A 20,013-nucleotide genomic window follows, 5' to 3' on the forward strand; every position below is an offset into this window, starting at 1 on the left:
CATGTCCCCTCTGTTATAATCCCTATACCACTTGAATACTTCCATCAGGTCCCCTCTTAACGTATGTCTCTCTAAGGAATGCAAATTTAGTTTCTTTAGTTTTGCTTCATAGAGAATATCTCTCATCCCCAGTATCATTGTAGACATCCTCCTTTGCACTGGTTCTAATATACTTATATTCTTCCTACAATGTGGGGACTAGAATCTTACCACAATCTACTATACATTTCAGCGGTGGACAAACGGTGTTTTTTGCAGATATCTCCTAAATGAATCGTTGGATGAGTATGATATTTCAACACACTACCTTGAACATCCGTTCGTAATTTATGGTTAACATACCACAGTGCTATATGTGTTATGTGAGGAGCTTACTGAGTGATATTACGCCTAATCCAGTCATCATATCAAAGGTGTTAAACGGAATCGGACGAGTGTGGGGTACTCGTCTAACCCATCCACCACCACCACCACCCTGAAGAACCCCCAGACCACTCCTTCTCTATCCCAGTATCGCATGACCCTCTTCCCCGCTTCCCTCTTCACTCCCTATTCACACCATCAGCCTTTGATTTTTTTACCCTATTGTAATTACATACGTATAGGTATAATACTGTACTGTAGTTACATACGTCAGTATGTACATACATATCATACATTAATGATATTATTTAATACAATTGATGGTATATGTGGACATGAAAACCAGAGTGGGTCAAACGACCTTGAAAGCAATAGCTAATTCCGCTGTTAATGGCCGTATAGCTGAATAATAAGCAACGTATCTAACAACAAAATAATATTATATATAAACTGGACCACTTTTTATGATCAATAGGTAGACAGTACGCAATAAGAGTATCAACTTTTCCTAACAGTAGAAGGTCCAGGTCACAGGTAATTCCAGCACATCATGTTCACATGGTTGACCATAATGACTGCAAACATGGCTCTTCTATATACTACACGTAAACGTGCTGTTGTACAGTAATTATCAACATGAACCACTTCTTGCCTTCATGAAATTGTACCATACTCGTTAATAATCATATCTATACATACACACTTACAGAACATTATAATGCATAAATACAGTGGTGGGAGAAGTAGGGAGGGACACAGGAGTGAGGGAGGCAAGGAGCTAGGGAGAGGAGAGGAGGGATAAAGAGGGAGAGAACTTCCAATACCGGGGAGACGTAGTAGTGGTTAGGAATGGTTTGGGTGGGTGTGTGGGGGGGCCACATTTTCATTCGAATGCGTCAACATGACTCGTCGGCTTTGTGTTATTTTTCACAAGTAAACTCCTCACATAACACATATAACACTGTGGTATGTTAACCATAAATTACGAACAGATGTTCAAGGTAGTGTGTAGAAATATCATACTCATCCAATGATTCGTTTAGGAGATATCTGCAAAAAACACCGTTTGTCCACCGCTGAAATGTATAGATGTGGTCTGACCAGCATCAAATATAATTTCAACATTACTTCAGGACTTCTGCTTTTAACACTCCTAAAAATTAATCCTAGTATCGTATTTGCCTTATTTCTAGCATCTATGCATTGCTGTCTTTGACCAAGATCGGAGCTAACTATAAATCCTTAGTCTTTTTCATATTCTGAACCTACTAGAGCCTCATTATTTATCTTGTACCTATTTTGTGGATTTCTTCTATCTACACTAAGTACTTTGTATTTGTTAATGTTGAACTGCATTTGCCATTTGTCAGTCCATTCATTCATCCTATCTAAATGTCTACAAGGCAAATTTTACTTAATCAATCTACCAATCTTCATTTTCCAACCAGCTCAGGTCTCCAATTCACCATGAATGTCACTTCGGTGACCCACACAGGCAAGCAGTCATCACTCTCCACCTTATTACAAGTCTTGTAAATCGTAGACAAAAAAAAACAAGTTCCAATGGTATCTCGCATGCAGGAGTAGATAAACATGGGCCTTTTGGCTTGTTTATCATGTTTGTTCATCTGCGCAGCCATGCCAAAACTATAGATTTGTGGAGAAAAAAACTGTCATTATGGGCCCAAAGAATTGGTTACTATCTGACCAGTTGGTTATAGAATAAAATTCATTATTGCAAGATCCATTATCACGAGGAATTGCTGTACTTGATTTCTCTTGTAAACCCAGTCAAATTTTCTTGCAATCATACTTCACATAAATACCCTATTAGAGAATAATGAGAGTCAAATTAAAGTGAAAGCAGTGGCACAGCATGTTAGACACTATATGAATTATTGCATATACAATCAATATCATACCTTCATCTTTAATGGTGTCTTTCATAGGGAAAACTCTCAGGGATACAGTACGGATGTGGTAATTCCTCTTCTCCAAAACTATCTTGGCTGTCTCTCTGAAGTGATAATAAATAATGCTGTATTGTCAAAGTATAAAGAAAGAAAATGTGAAATTCTTCTTGGTATCATTTCAAATACCAAATAATATGTACAACTTCCTCCCATCAAAAATAACCAATAGCATCCTACTTTTCATCAAATGCTAATGGTAACCATTATTACTGTAGAAAGGTTGTACAAGGCCAACCCAAAGGTTTATTTTGTTTTCAGAAATAAGCAAAACACAAAAAAGCTAAGATTTGAATAGTTGTTTGAAAAATAGTGGAACAACTGCAATAGAGTAATTAGTAAGGCTGATGAATGTATACTTCAAGAAAAGCATAGTCACTTTTGACTAAACAATGTACACATAGTTCTTTTGTATAAAGCTAAGAGTTCTAAATATGAACATATGAATTTTGGAAGTATAAGTCTATTGGCAGTATACAAAGGAAAGAAATATGAACAGTATGGTACTAGAAAATATTTGGTGTATAATAAAAAGATTTTGGGCACTTATAATTTACCTTTACAGGAAGTATACTATATAAGTAATGGGGGAAGGATTGTAGACTTTTTTTAGACTGTATGGTCTAAGTGGTACAAATGTTTGCTTGTGTGCGTACAGGAGTGAAAGTTATGGTGGCATCATAAAAGAAAACTTCAGCAAGAGGCTTTTCTAGTATGAATACACTCATGCCTCAGTTTAACGAACCTTGGTTCAATGGATTTCGGAAACAACAGACAATTTGAAAGTCCCTCAGAATTGATGGACAAATCATTTAAAAGTCCCACAGTATGGATGGACAGACAATTTGAAAGTCTCACAGTTTGCATTAAGAGACAATGTGAAAGGCTACTGGTATCAATGGGCAGCAACTTGGACAGCAGTCATTCTGTTTACACCCCATAGAGAAACACACAGACAAGAGTCCAGTCGGGTGAGCTGGACAGAGGGAATCCCCTGCCTGACCTGTAGTGTTGCCAGATCTGCATCCTAAGGCCACCTTATCCAATTAGGCCTATATAGCCACTTTTCTCTTTCTCTCTCTCTCTCTCTCTCTCTAATATGAATAATGTGAATAAGAGGGAATAGAAACGAGAGTTAACTGTGGTCCCTTCCATATTGCTTGGCAGTGGTCCAGTGAGGAATGGGTGAGCCGACAGGGTGTGAGGGCCTTGCATCCCAACCCCTGACCTGCTTTGGCAATGTCTCATAAGTTTGTGACAGTAACATTGCCATGTATCGTGTTATTTATATATAATAATTGTTATCATAAAACAGATTATCATCATTACACTACATAACCTTATTAGAATGTACATATATATATATATATATATATATATATATATATATATATATATATATATATATATATATATTGATTAAAATCCATTAAGAACGATGTGTGTTGGGGCTGACATGGCATTGTCATGACCAGGGCATTAATCAAAGCAACCGCACCCAAATGGACTTAGGCCCGGAATACTTAACCTGCATGGAAAACTTTAGCACTGCAGCAACACGTGTAGCTCATTGTTCCATGGTTTTTGCCCTTGTTGTGTTTGAATTATCATAATTTTTACAACCATGTAATTTTGAGGAAAAGAAGAAAAGAGGAAAAGTGTGAATTTAACTGTAGAACAAAAGCTTGAGATCACTAAAGCATTGGAAAGTGGTGTGTCTGTAAAGCACATCTATGAAGTATATGGTGCAAAAAAAAAAAAAAAAAAAAAAAAGTTTCAGATCTTTGTAAGACAAAATCTAAATTTACTGAATATGCTGTTAAGCATTCTGATGATGTATACTCATATTTACAATATAGAGGAGAAGAAACACTTTACACTGTTAGATTGGATAAGGTGTCCGATTGAAAGTACAGTACAGGTTTCCCTTGCTATTCAATGCCACATTATTCGATTTTTTTTTTTCTCATCATTATGAATTATATCCACTCACTCATTTTCCATAGTCTAGGATTGTGTAACCGATTTTTTACTTTTAAACAAAGTTACTTATCATGAATGCATCACCATCCACGCAGCAGCTGCCACCTAGCAAAATTAATTCCCTCTAGATGTAGAGATAATTAGGGAACAGGATACTGCTCTTTTTCTTTCTGCTTGTCTTTTGTTTGTTCTCTACAGGACCTGCAGATCCAAGGTTCAAGGTTCCAGCATAGCTTTTGCAATGGCACTGGATAGAATTGTTGATTTTTCCTTCATTCACTACAATCGGTTCTTTTATCTAAAGGTTTTATTTCCCTTTCTTTGGCCACAGATAATTATGCACAGTTGTTATTAGTAACCTTTTGTTTGAAGGCTGGAATGCGAACTCAAGCAATCTGTAGCATCAAGATCAAGATCAGTCTTTCAATTGTGTTCAGTCACCTCTCTCTCTCTCTCTCTCTCATCACTACAGAAATAATGATTGGTAAGTGACTTTTCATAATAGATACATACAATAAGAAATAAACACAAATTTTAAAGAAAAAAATTATAGTCTGCCTTCTCAAGGCCATTTTCTGAACATGACAAACGAGAAAAAACGTTAATTTTTATGGTAAACTTATCTATTGGTAGCATAAAAAATGAAAAAATCAAATAATTATTTCCAGGAGTCATACACCTTTGTAATAATGATGAAAGTGAAGTATGCCATCGTATCATATAAAACCTACATTCTGAGAGATCTCAAACAGTGTCCGGGAAAGAAAACACCATCTTAGCAGAAAGCAACCATGACGCAATATGCTCATCATCAGATATGTCATGAGTGCCCCGATGACACAAAATGTGTGTCATCATGTTGAAGGGCTTAAGACTGTGGAAAAATTACTAGACTCACCATCAAATGGCACCTGCTAGCTTGACTGAAGCTTATTTTTCTGCTCTTGCCAATGGATATAGGCCTATGGGAAACCACTGTATAAAAAGAATTATGAACCCATAACACAACCTCTTTGGGTGGCATGGAAAAGTGTTCTCTCTCTCTCTCAATACAGGGGATCCTTGCAATTCGACAGGGTTAGAGTGGTTTTTCATCGGTCGAATCAGCGTTTATTCAAATCGTGAAGCAATTTTTCTTAAAAGATACTTAAGAATTAGGGGGAATAAGGACCAACCTCCAGCCTAGACCCCCCCCTAAAACATCACTATAATCTCTAAAAAACACTAACTTAGACTAAATCAGTACTATTAAAGGCTTCATTTATATCTAACTTTTTTTTTAAACACATTAGGGTGCTGTACAGTACATTTTTGGAAATAAAAACACTTGCAAAAAAGTTGTTGATGCAACAGTCTCATGGTACTTGTCCCTGTTCTTCCAAATTGTTGATACTGTTGATCTAAGGACGCCCATTTACACTACAATGACACTGTAAGCTATACCTGCTTCACACTTTCTTAAAAGCTCAAGCTTATCTTTGAAAGGCAGGAAATTGTGCTTCTTAGGGCTGGGGCTGGAGGTGACTTTGAGCAGCATGGTCAAAGCAGCGTGGAGGCAGGAGGTGCAACGGCAGAGCGTGGTCTGCCTGGACGACAGCTGGGGTGAGAGTGAGGCAGAGGAAGCGACGCACAGGGTAGCGTCGGTTTACCCTTCTGCCAGGCGGGCTGGCAGCAAATTTGGGGTGGCGGCAGATTTTACCGGATGGGTGGCGTGCGAGATAAGAATGTCGAATCAGTTGGTCAAACCTTGAGGATTAGGTATTAATTAACTGAGTTCGAATTGGCGATAATTCGATTGTGAACAGTTGAATCACGAGGATCCCCTATGCAAGTTTGGCCTAGGTTACTCTCCTGACTAAATTATATCCTATTGAACCTTAAGTTCACTATTCAAACAGGTTTTCAGGAATTTAACCCAATCATAAAATGAAAGAAACTTGTATTGTATTTTTGCTCTGTCTTTTGTAACGTAATACAGTGAAGACTGAATACTCAAACGTCTAAATACTCAAACTTTTCAATACTCGAACACAAAATTTTTATTTATTACTCAAAAAAATACCTGATAGTCAAACATCCTCACACATGGTTATAAACAAGGGTTCCCTGGTGTTCCCCTTCCCTCTCCACCAGTTGTGACTTGTGATGCCACGGTCGTCAGAATGACGTTCTCCTGCATTCTATCTGTAGTTTTTCATTTATAAACTTATATTAACATCAAAAGCTTATTAGTGGTGAAAATATGTGGTAATCAAACGGCCGCACATTTGGTCGTATACAAAGCTCTGTCATCTCCCTTCTTGCAGCTGCCACTGTACCTTTCTGTTACCATATTACTAATAATACCAGTATTACTGTAATACTAGTATACCAGATGCTGATGCATATCTCTAGTCCTGCTGCAGTCTTCAGAAAAACAGCATTCTTCTGCGTTCATTCTGTCAGTTGTTTTTCATTTAGAAACTTACAATAACACCAAAAAGGCTTATTAGTGATGAAAATAAGGAATTTAGTGAGAGTGCAAGTGTTAGTGAGCCACATCCCTCCACTAGTAGATTCACAGGAATAACACCAGGAGAAAAGTTACAAAGACGTTTTCATGGATGGTGACTCATCCTCCGTCGACCTCCCTCCATCTCCCCACCCTTCTTCCCTCCTCTTCTAAGTTATCCATTACCAGCCCTCATTTATGGTACGTACAAATCAAAATAGAAAAAAAATCAAAAATACATTGAAATTTTTACAAACTTGAGGTTATGTGAAGATCAAAACGAATTACCCGATTTATAGGTATCAATAGTCAAACTTTTTAATACTTAAACAGCCATTTGGAACGAATTAAGTTCAAGTATTGAGTCTCCACTGTAGTTGATATTAACTCAGTATTTGCACCGTAGATTTTTATTATCAGTAATTACGGACAATTGGCTTTATCGAACTAATGTTTTCCCGTTATAGTCTGTTAAATCGAGGCATGAGTGTATGTATATATTTTTTCAAGGAGGTTATTCAATAGAGTGAAGAATTAGCAATAAAACTGTATAAAAAGAATATTACAAGATAATGCTACCTCAAATGAGTGAAGAAAAATGAGAAAATGCTATCATGTAATACAATAAGAGGAATATTTTTACAGTATTATTAAAAAGATACTTACACTGAGTCAAATTCAATGAAAACTGTGTTTCCTTGCTGAATAACATTATTGACTCCATATTCCAAGAAATATTCCACAATCTTCTCCAGGGTAATCTTATCTCTTCTTCCTAAAGAAAAATAGAAAATAGGGATTACTTTACATCTTGAAAAATTTACTTGTCAATCTGCAGTCAATTTTTTTCTTTATTAATAATACATCTCTTTATGAGAGTCTAACATAAATGTGACTTTTTTCCATCAACTTAGATGATCTCACTCCAAAATTGAAAAAAAAACTAAAGAAATTTGATAATAAGGCATCTACAATATAATAATACCAGTATTTTCATACAGTACATCAATGAAGTACTCTGATACATACAAACTTTATTAATAATACAAAGGTTCCACTTACCTGAAAAACACACAGTTCTGTTTCTCACAGTATTTACTTGAGATCTATCCCTTTTTCTTACATTCTTCTGGTGACGCTTACCCAAGAGATGGAGGATATAAGCATGTTTATAAGAAAAATTCACATCACACACAATGCACTTTCGTGCCCAGGTTTTTGCTGTGGATTTTGCACCTTCCATTGCAATGGCACAAGTTGACAGAACAATACCTACAGTAACTTTATCAAATGTAAAAACATTCACGTCTTTTCAAAAGTTTTCTTTAGATAAGTTATCTAGTGTCTCATCAAAATACACATATGTATTTTTCATGGTGATTTTCAATTTATGACTTCAGCAGATTCTCTTCTGAAACAAACAAATGAAAAATTACTTAGTTTGAAATGTGAATGTAGAGTCAATTTTGATTCTGTAACTCTGATTATGCAAAAATAGTATCCACAAATTAATCACCACACTATCTCATCAAAATTATATATATATATATATATATATATATATATATATATATATATATATATATATATATATATATATATATATATATATATATATATATATATATATATATATATATATATATATATATATATATATATATATATATATATATATATATATATATATATAACAGTATCTGCATTGCGACCAAATGAGTTTACCAGTAAAAAGGGATGAACAATTGAAAATAGTGTTCAAGTCTTGCATTAAAGAGATGGCCAGAATTGGAGGTTAGAAAGAAAAAAAAAATAAATAAATAAAGTCTTGTGTGGTGAAGCCTCGGCAAGAGGGGAGGTATGAAGTTAGTGAGATCAGAAGAGTAGTTAGCATGGAAAAAGTGGCAGAAGATAGCAAGAGGTGCAACATTATGGTGACAAGAGAGAAGCTGAAGACAGTCAATCAGAATATGAATACATAAATTAATAGGAAAACTACACCTAAACATGTTTACCTGTTTTCTTGTCCACCACCTTGACAAAATACTGAGGAGGAAGAAATCCTGCTTCATCTCCAGGACACAGGATCACATTGTTGGATGATTTGAAAAACTTGAATCCCGCTGAAGCAAAGAACCATAATAATCACCACACCAAACTGAAAGCTGTCTTTGCTTTATCAAGCAATGTCTGTCTGTATGAAAAACTTTTAACTACTACTAAATACTAAATTACAAGCAGTATTTAGTATTCTCTCCCATTTTCTCCATAAGACCAAATTACTGCCAAGTAAAGTCCATTCCTTTACCTCAACTAGTTAAGCAATACTTTTCTTTTTAATGTCCTCATAGCTCTTTATCTTCACACTAACAGCATCTATTAGAAAACTATACTGCCAAATCTTTAAATTCTGACTCTTACTTGATTAACATAGAATATTCAATATCTTTCACAGTGTTGAATAATCATACTCCAACTAGTCATGTTTTCCTTACCTGCCAAGGCTTTTGTAAGATCAACATATATGTAGATCTCACAAGATGATCGCATACCACTTATGACACCATCCTGTCCAGGGAGACCCGGAGCAAAGTGTATATGTCTGCGGTTCATACGTGAAAGACCTTGTTTTTTAATGCTGTGCCAGTGTCGGTAGTATGTTCCATGCACCATAAAAGGTACTGAAGATTCTGAAGTGATTTTTTCCAGGTCTGAATCATCAATCTACATATGAAGAAAGACAAAAAAAAAAAAAAAAAAAAAGAAAAAAGAAAAGAAATAAAAACTCATATATTCATTGTAAATAATAATAAATATACGACAAACTCATATAACCAATGCAACTCAGATTTTTGTATGCTTGATACCTGAATATATTGTATAACTGAAAGTTACACTATCAATGTCTGAGTAATTTTGATTGAAATAATCTTACACTGAACTTTAGAAACTATCTCTGCATCCATATTAGTAAAAAAAAAAAAAAAAAAAAAAAAAAATATATATATATATATATATATATATATATATATATATATATATATATATATATATATATATATATATATATATAAATCAATACCAAACTCAAACAAAAAAACTGATTTTAACACACCTCAACATCTCTGTAAGGATATTAGCCTGGTATATAGGTAGATAGGTTATCTTAGATTTCATTTGCACCAGATATAAGCATGAATATCTTAGAGTAAAGACTATAAAATGTACATAACTAATTTAAATTATACATTACATGATGAATATACTCATTGAACATCCGGATACACCTTTAATGAATGTCCTTGATTGGCCCTGATATACAAAAGACCTTCTTCTTCCTTGAGAGCAAAACGCTGCTTAGGACAGTTGTCTACCAACTCCTTCACTTTGTCTACAGTAAACTGAAAGAAAATGTTGAATACAGAACATATAAAAAATAAGTCACTATACTGTATACACTAAAAAACACAGAATGATAAAAAAAAATCATACGTACATCAACTCAAAGATTACCAAGAACTATAATGGAAAACTCAGAAACACATTTTGGGAGAAGCAGCTTCTAACTTGGAGATTATAAATCACTCTGCCAGAAACAGCAATTTTTGTAAGAAAATAAACTGTTTTGTATATCATTTCTCCATCCTTCATATTAATTCCATTCTTCTGCTTCATTTTACTAGTTTTTATTTGTAGAAATGTGAGACCTAATATATTATTCCATCTCCAACATTCAAGTCTAGATGTCAATGGTGAAAAAAAATGAATATATATATATATATATATATATATATATATATATATATATATATATATATATATATATATATATATATATATATATATATATATATATATATATATATATATATATATATATATATATATATATATATATATATATATATATATATATATATATATATATATATATATATATATATATATATATATATATATATATATATATATATATATATATATATATATATATATATATATATATATATATATATATATATATATATATATATATATATATAGATAGAGAGAGAGAGAGAGAGAGAGAGAGAGAGAGAGAGAGAGAGAGAGAGAGAGAGAGAGAGAGAGAGAGAGAGAGAGAGAGAGAGAGAGAGAGAGAGAGAGAGAGAGAGAGAGAATGTTAAAGAAAAGCCGCAGTAAGATCAACCTCTCCATTTTACACTTTGGTGGATCTACACTCAACCAAGTAGAGTAGAGGAGGTAGTCTGCAATACCTGAAGCAGACAATATGAGCTACGAAATTTCCAGACTGGAGCACGATCACTAAAGTTTTACCAGTAGTGTAAAATTGTATCTGCTATCATGGCGGATATCACGCTGCCCTCTATTGCTAGTTTCTCAGCGTGGAGTATTGTAAGTGAAGGAAGGTTACACCAGCCCAGTGTGCCTGCTGGCAGGTTTTTGCAATAGGTTATGTCAGGTTATGGCACTAGTTGTCTTAAGTTCTTTATTTTTATCCACAAGCTATCAAAATCAATCTCATTAAGTAGTTAGTAATTCCTCTTGCCTGTCAAGGAGTAAAAGTAAAATAAAGAAAAGAAAAAAAAGATTGCAAACTAGATTTGTATTTTTTCCCTGAGGAAGGGGGAAGTCAGGTCAACAGGCAGGCACACACATGCAAATCGACTCACTTTCTGATCGCCACTACGGAAGTACATACTGATGTTTCCCCATCTTACTGTGTGTTGTACAGCCAAAAAAAAGTCTCTGCATGCAATAATGTTCAATAAATAAGTGGAGCTTGGGGCAATAACTGAAATAAAAAGCTGTCTCATCTTATGTTTCTTCTCACCACTCACTGTGTTAGACTGGGTATCTCAAGAGGACATAACAGTAAATACTATGTAAATTATCAGTCTCATTTGCACTTTATAACCAGCACCTTTACTGTATTTATTTACTTACGACATAATCACCTACAGAGATCTTCATATCTCGTCCCCCCCTCCGACAATTTTTTTTTTTTTTAATTCATGCATTAAATTGAATAGAAAATTGTTATTTTGTTTTCCCTAAATTAATGAGAGCAATAGCAATGTGGCAGGGATTATCAGCCTCACCCTGTGGGCCAGTACAATTTAGTTCTACTATAGCCCAGTAATGCCCCACCCTGGATGGTGCACTACCCTTCAAGGACTTTTAGGGAGGGCTTACACATTACCTACACAATTCCTTATTTGTTAAGACTAGACATGTTTATCCACAACCATTTCACAGCCAGGCATAATAATTATGGATTCACTGACAAGTTATTTTAGTTTTGTGTGAAAATAGTGGCGCAGTAATTAACGCAGACATTCAGGTGTGCTATCCAAACCGTTAGTGGACCATAACATACCTCACTTATGGTGCAAAACACACTGCCTAGTTCTCTCTGGTACACACACAACACTGGAAAGGTACTGGAGGAAAAATTTGAACTTTGCCTCGTCATTTCCACTCTCTGTTTATGTGCTATGGGACTTAACACAGGACATAACACAATGATCCGCCTTGTGCACAGATCCTCCAGTACTCTATATACTCATATATATATATATATATATATATATATATATATATATATATATATATATATATATATATATATATATATATATATATATATATATATATATATATATATATATAATTAATTAAAGTACGTATTTAGATCAGCACTCATAAAACAGAATTTCCTGTGTCTCCTGGCAACTAACATGTAAATGTCAATGTTGAATACAGAGCATATAAAAAATAAGTCACTATATTGTATACACTAAAAAACACAGAATGATAAAAAAAAAAACATACGTACATCAACTCAAAGATTACCAAGAACTATAATGGAAAACTCAGAAACACATTTTGTGAGAAGCAGCTTCATGGATGCAGGAAACTGACAGGTGTCAGGTACTCTCAAAAAGTAACATCCAGTTTTGATTGAATTAATAAGCATGATTATATTGTGACTATCTGATCTCATCATTCATAGCAATGCATCCTTAGGCTATATAACCATGAAAAAATCACTTTAAATAATATAAAAACCATATTAACCTATTTATACTGAATAGATCATTACCTTTTTAAAATTTGGCCTTTTCTGTATATCATCCACTCTGATCCAACCTCCAGACTCAATAACTAAACCTTCTTTCTCGGCACCATGGCGTAGCAGCCACGACAAGGCTTTGCTGGCCTTCACATCAGTTTTCACCTGGAAAATAATCAGAAAATTTTAACTGAATATATATATATATATATATATATATATATATATATATATATATATATATATATATATATATATATTCAGTATATATATATATATATATATATATATATATATATATATATATATATATATATATATATATATATATATATATATATATATATATATATATATATATATATATATATATATATATATATATATATATATATATATATATATATATATATATATATATATATATATATATATATATATATATACAATCAACTCTCCATTGACGTGAGGGTTACATTCCTAGAGACATCGCATTATTCAAAATGGCATTTTTCAAATATAATTTGCCCACAGAAAACAATGGTAATAGAGAGGGTTATGTTCCTGACAACTGGGAGAGTCTACCTACTTTTGGAATTTTGTTACTCAAACCTTAAAAAAACTATCAATACATCACTAGGTCATGGAAACAATAAAAATACACATTCTCACTTTCAAGTACATTACATTCATAAGTCACTAACACAATAAAACACATTCTCACACCATCATTCGCCACTGGTCATCCTGTGAGGAGGTTAAAGGATGCTTGGATACTGCATCTTTCTTTTCCGAAAAATTTGAAAAATATTAATTTAGCATGATTTGTCATATGACCTCAGCTGATTGGGTTATGCTGCCTCATGGTTCCACCACAGGCAACATGGAAAATTTTACAAAGAGAACCAGCCCAATTACTGCTGCTGCAGAGTGTGATTTAAATGTCTGACAAAACTGGGTGCGTCTTATGAGCTCATGCATCTTACGAGCCATCAAATATGGTATACTGTATATTTCTGTTTCTAAAATCAATTAATTAATAAAAAACTAATAATAATAGGTATTTAGGCAGCAAAAGCAAATCCTGCCTGATCATTGCCTTCCCAAGCTGTGGGAAGCTCACATTTGGTCTTAAGAATACCGATTTCTCTTGGATGATATGTTTCAACTGGCGAAGGTGGAAGGAAGGTATTGTTTAAGAATCCGGCCGAGAGCGTCTCAGGCAGTTCCCCACAGAAGCAGCGTGGGTGCACATGACTTCATTGAGTTGACCTAATCTGCATTAATAGAATAAATCTCATTGTTTAATCATATCTCCTTAATTATCAAGTCGTGTTAAATTGAAATTGCGTTATTCAAACTCATGTTAATTGAGAGTTGACTGTATATTTTTCTGATTATTAGAATATGTTCTTTACTTAAACAAGAACTCTTATATACAGTTATAAAACTATTTCAGTATTCCTAGGTAAACAACAATTTTACCTTATAAAATAAAATGAAGATACCTCAAGAAAACTCACTTTTTTAACTGGTACGTAATTTTTACATCAATATTCTTCTTCTATAAATACTTATTGAAAAGTTAAATGAAAATATTTCAATGCAAAAAATGTTTATATTTTTCATACCTGCGTAAAAAAAATCGTAAGAAAATTTCTTTACAAGTATATTTGTCTGATTATTAGAATTTTAAGTTCCTAGGAATGCAAAATAGATAATAAACATTTTTCACTTTAGAATAAAACTCACTTTTCAGTGGATACATACCTTTCATATCATTATGCTTTTCTCTACATAGTAATTGAATTGTCTCTAAAGATACAAGAAAATCTTTAATCGCAAAAAAAAAAAATAATTTTTAGTACAGGTCTGGACCTCCATTGAAAAATTGGAAAAAAATTTCATGTAAATTATTTTTTTGATTATTAGAATGTGTTCTTTACTTACAGGAAAACCATTATGTATTGTTATAAACTATTTCAGAATTCTTAAGAATGCAGCATAGATAATAAATGTTTTCCACTTTAAAAGGTGACCATTCTAATCCCTCAAACTAATGCCCTATAGCTTTAATCTATTGCATGTCTAAAGTTTTTTAATCTATCCTCAATACTAAGATTCTTAAACATTTATCATTTCACAATCTTCTATCTTATCACCAGAATGGCTTCTGTCAAGGCTGCTCTACTGGTGATCTCCAGGCTTTCCATACTGAGTCTTGATCATCCTCTTTTAGAGATTTTGGTGAAACCTTTGCCCTAGACCATGGGTTCTCAACCTTTTACTTGTTAAGATCCCCTTGAGTTATAAGACCAGCTACCCGAACTTCTAGTAATTTGACATCAAACAATGTTAATTTAGTGACTGACAATATGCAATGGTACTGCAAAGGATATTATTATATCATCCATCTAAAAACCCCTTGGAAATCTTGTGAACCCCTGGAGGTTTGCAAATCCCACGGTGAGAACTCCTGCTTTAGAGATATCAAAAGTTTTTGATAGAGTCTGGCACAAAGCTTTGATCTCAAAACTATCCTCCTACAGTTTCTATTCTTGTCTCTGCAACTTTACCACAAGTTTCCTTTCTGACCGTTCTATTGCTACTATAGTAGATGACCACTGCTCTTCTCCTATATCTATTAACAGTGGTGTTCCTTAGGTTATGTCCTGCCACCCGCTCTCTTTCTATTATTCATTAATGATTTTCTAAACCAAACTTCTTACCCTGTCTACTCCTACACTGATGACAGCACCCTACACCTTTCCACGTCTTTTCAGAGCAACCAATGCTTCAGGAAATTAACAGTTCCCACAGGAATGCCACAGAATGCCTGACTTCTGATTTTTCTAAGATTTCTGATTGGGACAGGGAAAACTCAGTAATTTTCAATGCTTCAAAAACTCAATTCCTCCATCTATCAACTTGACACAACCTTCCAAACAACTATCCCCTCTTCTTCAATGACACCCAACTGTCCCCCTCTTCTACAATGAATATCCTCAATCTGTTATTTACTCATAATCTAAACTGGAATTTCACATCTCATCTCTTACTAAAACAGCTTCTATGAAGTTAGGCATTCTGAGGCATCTCTGCTAATAATTCTCATTCCCCTCCAACTGTTAACTCTGCACAAAGACCTTATCCACCCATGTATTGAGTACTGTTCCCATGTATGAGATAGTTCCACTCAGTTTTATTAGATAGGGTGGAATTAAAAGCTTTTCATCTTATCAACTTCAGCCTCTTTCTCATTACCAGAATGTTGCATCTCTTGCTATGTTCTACTGTTATTTTCATGCTAACTGTTCTTCTGATCTTGCTAACTGCTTGCCTCCCCTCCTCCTGTGGCCTTGCTACACTAGGTTTTCCTCCTCCTCTCACCCCTACTCTGTCTAACTCTTTAATACAAGAGTTAACCACTAATCTCAATCATTGATCCCTTTCTCTGGTAATCTTTAGAAATTCCTGCCTGCTTCTGTATTTCCTGCATTGAAATTAAAAAAAAAAAAAAAATGTTTCATATTTTTTTCTGACAATTAGGATATGCTCTTTACTTAGAGAAGAACCTTTACATACATTTAAAAATTATATTAGACTTCACAGGAATGCATCAAAGATAAAAAAAAAAATCTTTCAAAATAAGGTACAGAAAATATAATAAGAAAGTTTAACAACTCATTCCTAAGACTGTCACTAGTATTATAAAGCTACACAAAGTTAGCAAGTAAGCAACAATAAAGGTCAGTCAAGGCAACACACTCTCTCCTAACCTATTCACTGCGATATGACAAGATTTTAAGGACTTGGAATAAGAGGCAAAGATTCAGATAAATGAAGAATATCTAAGCAATTTTAGATTTGTTATTGGCATTGTTGTAATAAGTTAATCTGAAACTAAATAAAAAAATGCAATTCCACAAAGAAAACAAACAAACAAACAAATATATATATAGTAGACCAAAAAATAAATATATCAAAGGATTAAATAATGGAGCGTTCTTTAATTTGTCTACTATTTTGCTAATTTGGTCATAAGTTTGATTAAAGCTCAATAAAAAAAAAAATCAATCAATCAATCAAGCTCTTGATCCAGCACACATGAGGCACCAACCTTACCAACTGAGACATGTGATCACTGATGGCTCACACAAATTTTGTTGGCCTTGTCTGCTGTATCACCTGATGGCTTCTCATCAAGCAACATGTGCAGCTTGTCTGTCAAATGTTAAAGAATAAATAACAATATTTAACCATACAAGAAAGAAGACTTTGAAAGAAAGTGTAGACCAAGATTGTAATTCAGTAATGCTGGTATGAAAATAGCATTGTTTAAGCATAATGATGGACAACCAAAAATCATATTTGATGATTATGCTTCAAAAGTCCATCACCTTTTAGTTGCGAATTCCACTGCTACATCACACTGAAACTGACAGATGGCATTGGTGTGCTATGTTCTCTTCCATCTTGCTGTCAAACATATTTGTCATAATTTCCCCTCACCCAATGGCAACATTTAGGAGATTCCTAACCAGGATAACAGAAGCCAACTGCAGGATAACCAACTACCACCCAGAGACCAGAGAAGACAACACAAAATGCCAGGCAGAAACGCCTTATTTCTAGTTGTTAAAATTAGACAAAATCATTTACATAAGTATATAAAAATATGTATTTATCATTTCCATGATTAAAATGCAAAAGATAGTTATTGTAAAAGCAAAGAGAAACTGCAAGCATGATAACTATGCATCTCATGAATAATAGGTAGCCCAGGGGCCTTTTTCACTTATACGAGTATAAGACATCATCATGCCAGATAATGGCTGCATGAACTGGAAGACATGGTGGCTGACACAACAAGCCCCAACCACAATAGGTCTTTGTGTACAAGATGTACAATATCATTTTAAGCTAATAATCCATATTGTATAAATCATTAAGCTTGTTTTTTATTCATTCATATAAAACTCCTTTATTGCAAAAAGTAGTATGCATAACTTTGCTTTTTAAAACCTCCCCACTCCTTTTTTGGATAGCATTTTCTCTTCCTTCTCTTATCTCCCTTATCAACATCCTACCAAATACCTTTCCTACCACATTCATCAAACTTATACCACTTTACTTTGCATATTCTTGTCATTTGCCTACATAAAGACGCTATTCCAAGCTGCTTTGAATTTCACATGTTCGACAAAGTGCTTGATCAAGTATGATTTTGGAACCCTGACTGGAAATGCACTTGTGTGGTAAATCCACAGCTACTGAAAAATTTGAGAAAAATATTAGCCAATCAAGTGGTTTTCTATTTGGAAGTGAAGGCTGACTGTCCGCCATGATGCAGTTCTCAATCATTCTCTTGCCATGTTACGCTGTGAAGGATGTTAATTCACTTATTGTGGTGGTAAAGCAACATTAAATAAAAAAGACACAGCATAACACGTTTTAAATCACACAGTGTTATTCCAAGTATTGTGAAGTGTCTCATGTGTTAACCAGAGTGTAATTTTCATGAAAACGTGTTTGGCAGTGCGCTAAAACTTCCGAGTTATATACACAAAGAAGTGGCGATATAGCGATTACAGTGCAATTCATCTTAAGAGTTAGGTTAGTGTCAATTGGATCCCCTGAGGAGACCCAGGTTAGATTAATATCCTTCTGGGGAGGTAGGCCAGGTTAGATTAGCATCCCTCAGAGGGGTTATCAAGGCTGCAGCCCCAAGCTAGGGTTTCTGGATGAAATATGATGCTGTTTTGTTTGTAAATCATACACATATCTGGGGATTTTTTTCTTAGATAGCCACGGGAAAATCTCTAACTGTGCTTATGATTTTTAAGCTACAACTATCACTAAATTTCTCCAAATCGTCTCCCTTGACCTAAAAACCCCGCATTCCCACGTGCTCACGCTTGAAGGGAGATAGTGAGGATTATGGTGCGATTAAAAATATACTTATAATTCTTGCCCCATTTAATAATCATAAAGAACATTTTCGAGCATGGACTTCATTACCTTATGGTCCTGAATGCACCCAAAACGACATTTTCAGACTTATTAATGTAGAGCATGCCTAAGTCTGCCAGGTACGAATTACAACATTCATTCTCTTAACAGCCACTAATTCTGCCTCCTGAACTCTCTATAAACACATGAACAATGACCTCTGCTACTTACCATATGACAAAAAAAGTAAGACGAAATTTCAGCCACGCACGAACTTCCTGACATAACAACACACTGCTGGTGTTGGTTCACTCTTTACAACGGGGACGCAACACAAACAATATTTTAATAGTTGAAAAAAAAAAAAAAACAAGACTGAATAAGCAGTGTACTAATAGAGAGAGAGAGAGAGAGAGAGAGAGAGAGAGAGAGAGAGAGAGAGAGGCAGTGCACAAAACAATAGAAGCAAGGAATGGACGACCTAAGAAGCGTGAAATAGCAGTCATAAAAAACTAATAATTTGATAAAATAAATTAATAAATAAGTGAATAAAATGAAATAGGAATGCATGGGCTTCTGTTCTAAACACACACACACACACACCGCGTAGTGTAGTGGTTAGCACGCTCGACTCACACTCGAGAGGGTCCGGGTTCGAGTCCCGGAGGCGGCGAGGCAAATGGGCAAGCCTCTTAACGCCCCTGTTAACCTAGCAGTAAATAGGTACGGGATGTAACTCGAGGGGTTGTGGCCTCGCTTTCCCGGTGTGTGGAGTGTGTTGTGGTCTCAGTCCTATCCGAAGATCGGTCTATGAGCTCTGAGCTCGCTCCGTAATGGGGAAGACTGGCTGGGTGACCAGCAGACGACCGAGGTGAATTACACAAAGAAGGACTGCTGGAGAGCAGGCATGGGGGGATACGGTATACCTGGACATGATAAAAGGATTTTGATAAAGTCCCTCACGACAGACTACTTTGGAAGTTATTGAGCATAGGAGGACTGAGAGGAACATTGTTATATTGGATAAGGGATTACTAGAAGGACAGAGAGATGAGAATTACGATCAGAGATATATATTCATCTTGGGGTAAAGTAAGAAGTAGAGTGCCACAAGGGTCAGTGTTAGCCCCCATTATGTTCCAGGTATAAGTAAATGACATACAAAATGGGATAACCTG

The 20,013-nt window shown here is 34.5% G+C and overlaps 2 protein-coding genes across 6 annotated transcripts in view; both read right to left on the reverse strand.

The window, feature by feature from the left end:
• Window positions 1-8,050, reverse strand: part of LOC123517534 (speckle targeted PIP5K1A-regulated poly(A) polymerase-like) — a 26,936-nt gene extending 18,886 nt beyond the window's left edge. For 2 of the 3 annotated variants that reach the window (XM_045277686.1, XM_045277684.1), the window contains exons 1-3: window positions 7,870-8,050; window positions 7,474-7,582; window positions 2,286-2,380 (exon numbers count right to left, since the gene is read on the reverse strand). In XM_045277686.1, the coding sequence (XP_045133621.1) occupies window positions 2,286-2,380; window positions 7,474-7,582; window positions 7,870-8,050 (385 nt within the window). The remainder of the gene's footprint in view (window positions 1-2,285; window positions 2,381-7,473; window positions 7,583-7,869) is intronic. The other variant, XM_045277687.1, reaches the window with a different exon arrangement.
• On the reverse strand, window positions 8,036-19,205 carry LOC123517535 (tRNA 2'-phosphotransferase 1-like). 3 transcript variants are annotated; one of them, XM_045277689.1, is made up of 7 exons: window positions 19,067-19,205; window positions 17,009-17,107; window positions 12,914-13,048; window positions 10,095-10,208; window positions 9,303-9,531; window positions 8,823-8,930; window positions 8,036-8,218 (listed from the first exon to the last, which is right to left on the reverse strand). In XM_045277689.1, exons 2-7 carry the CDS (start codon window positions 17,018-17,020, stop codon window positions 8,196-8,198), a joined length of 621 nt encoding a protein of 206 aa, XP_045133624.1. In that variant the 5' UTR covers window positions 17,021-17,107; window positions 19,067-19,205; the 3' UTR covers window positions 8,036-8,195. The 3 variants fall into 3 exon arrangements, with proteins under 3 accessions (XP_045133624.1, XP_045133623.1, XP_045133625.1); XM_045277688.1 differs by lacking the exon at window positions 17,009-17,107 and having other exon boundaries at window positions 19,067-19,176; XM_045277690.1 differs by lacking the exons at window positions 17,009-17,107; window positions 19,067-19,205 and adding an exon at window positions 13,610-13,647.
• Window positions 19,206-20,013: the final 808 nt, after the last annotated feature.

This window comes from Portunus trituberculatus, chromosome 42 (assembly GCF_017591435.1).
Source record: "Portunus trituberculatus isolate SZX2019 chromosome 42, ASM1759143v1, whole genome shotgun sequence".
NCBI classification, from domain to species: Eukaryota; Metazoa; Arthropoda; class Malacostraca; order Decapoda; family Portunidae; genus Portunus; species Portunus trituberculatus.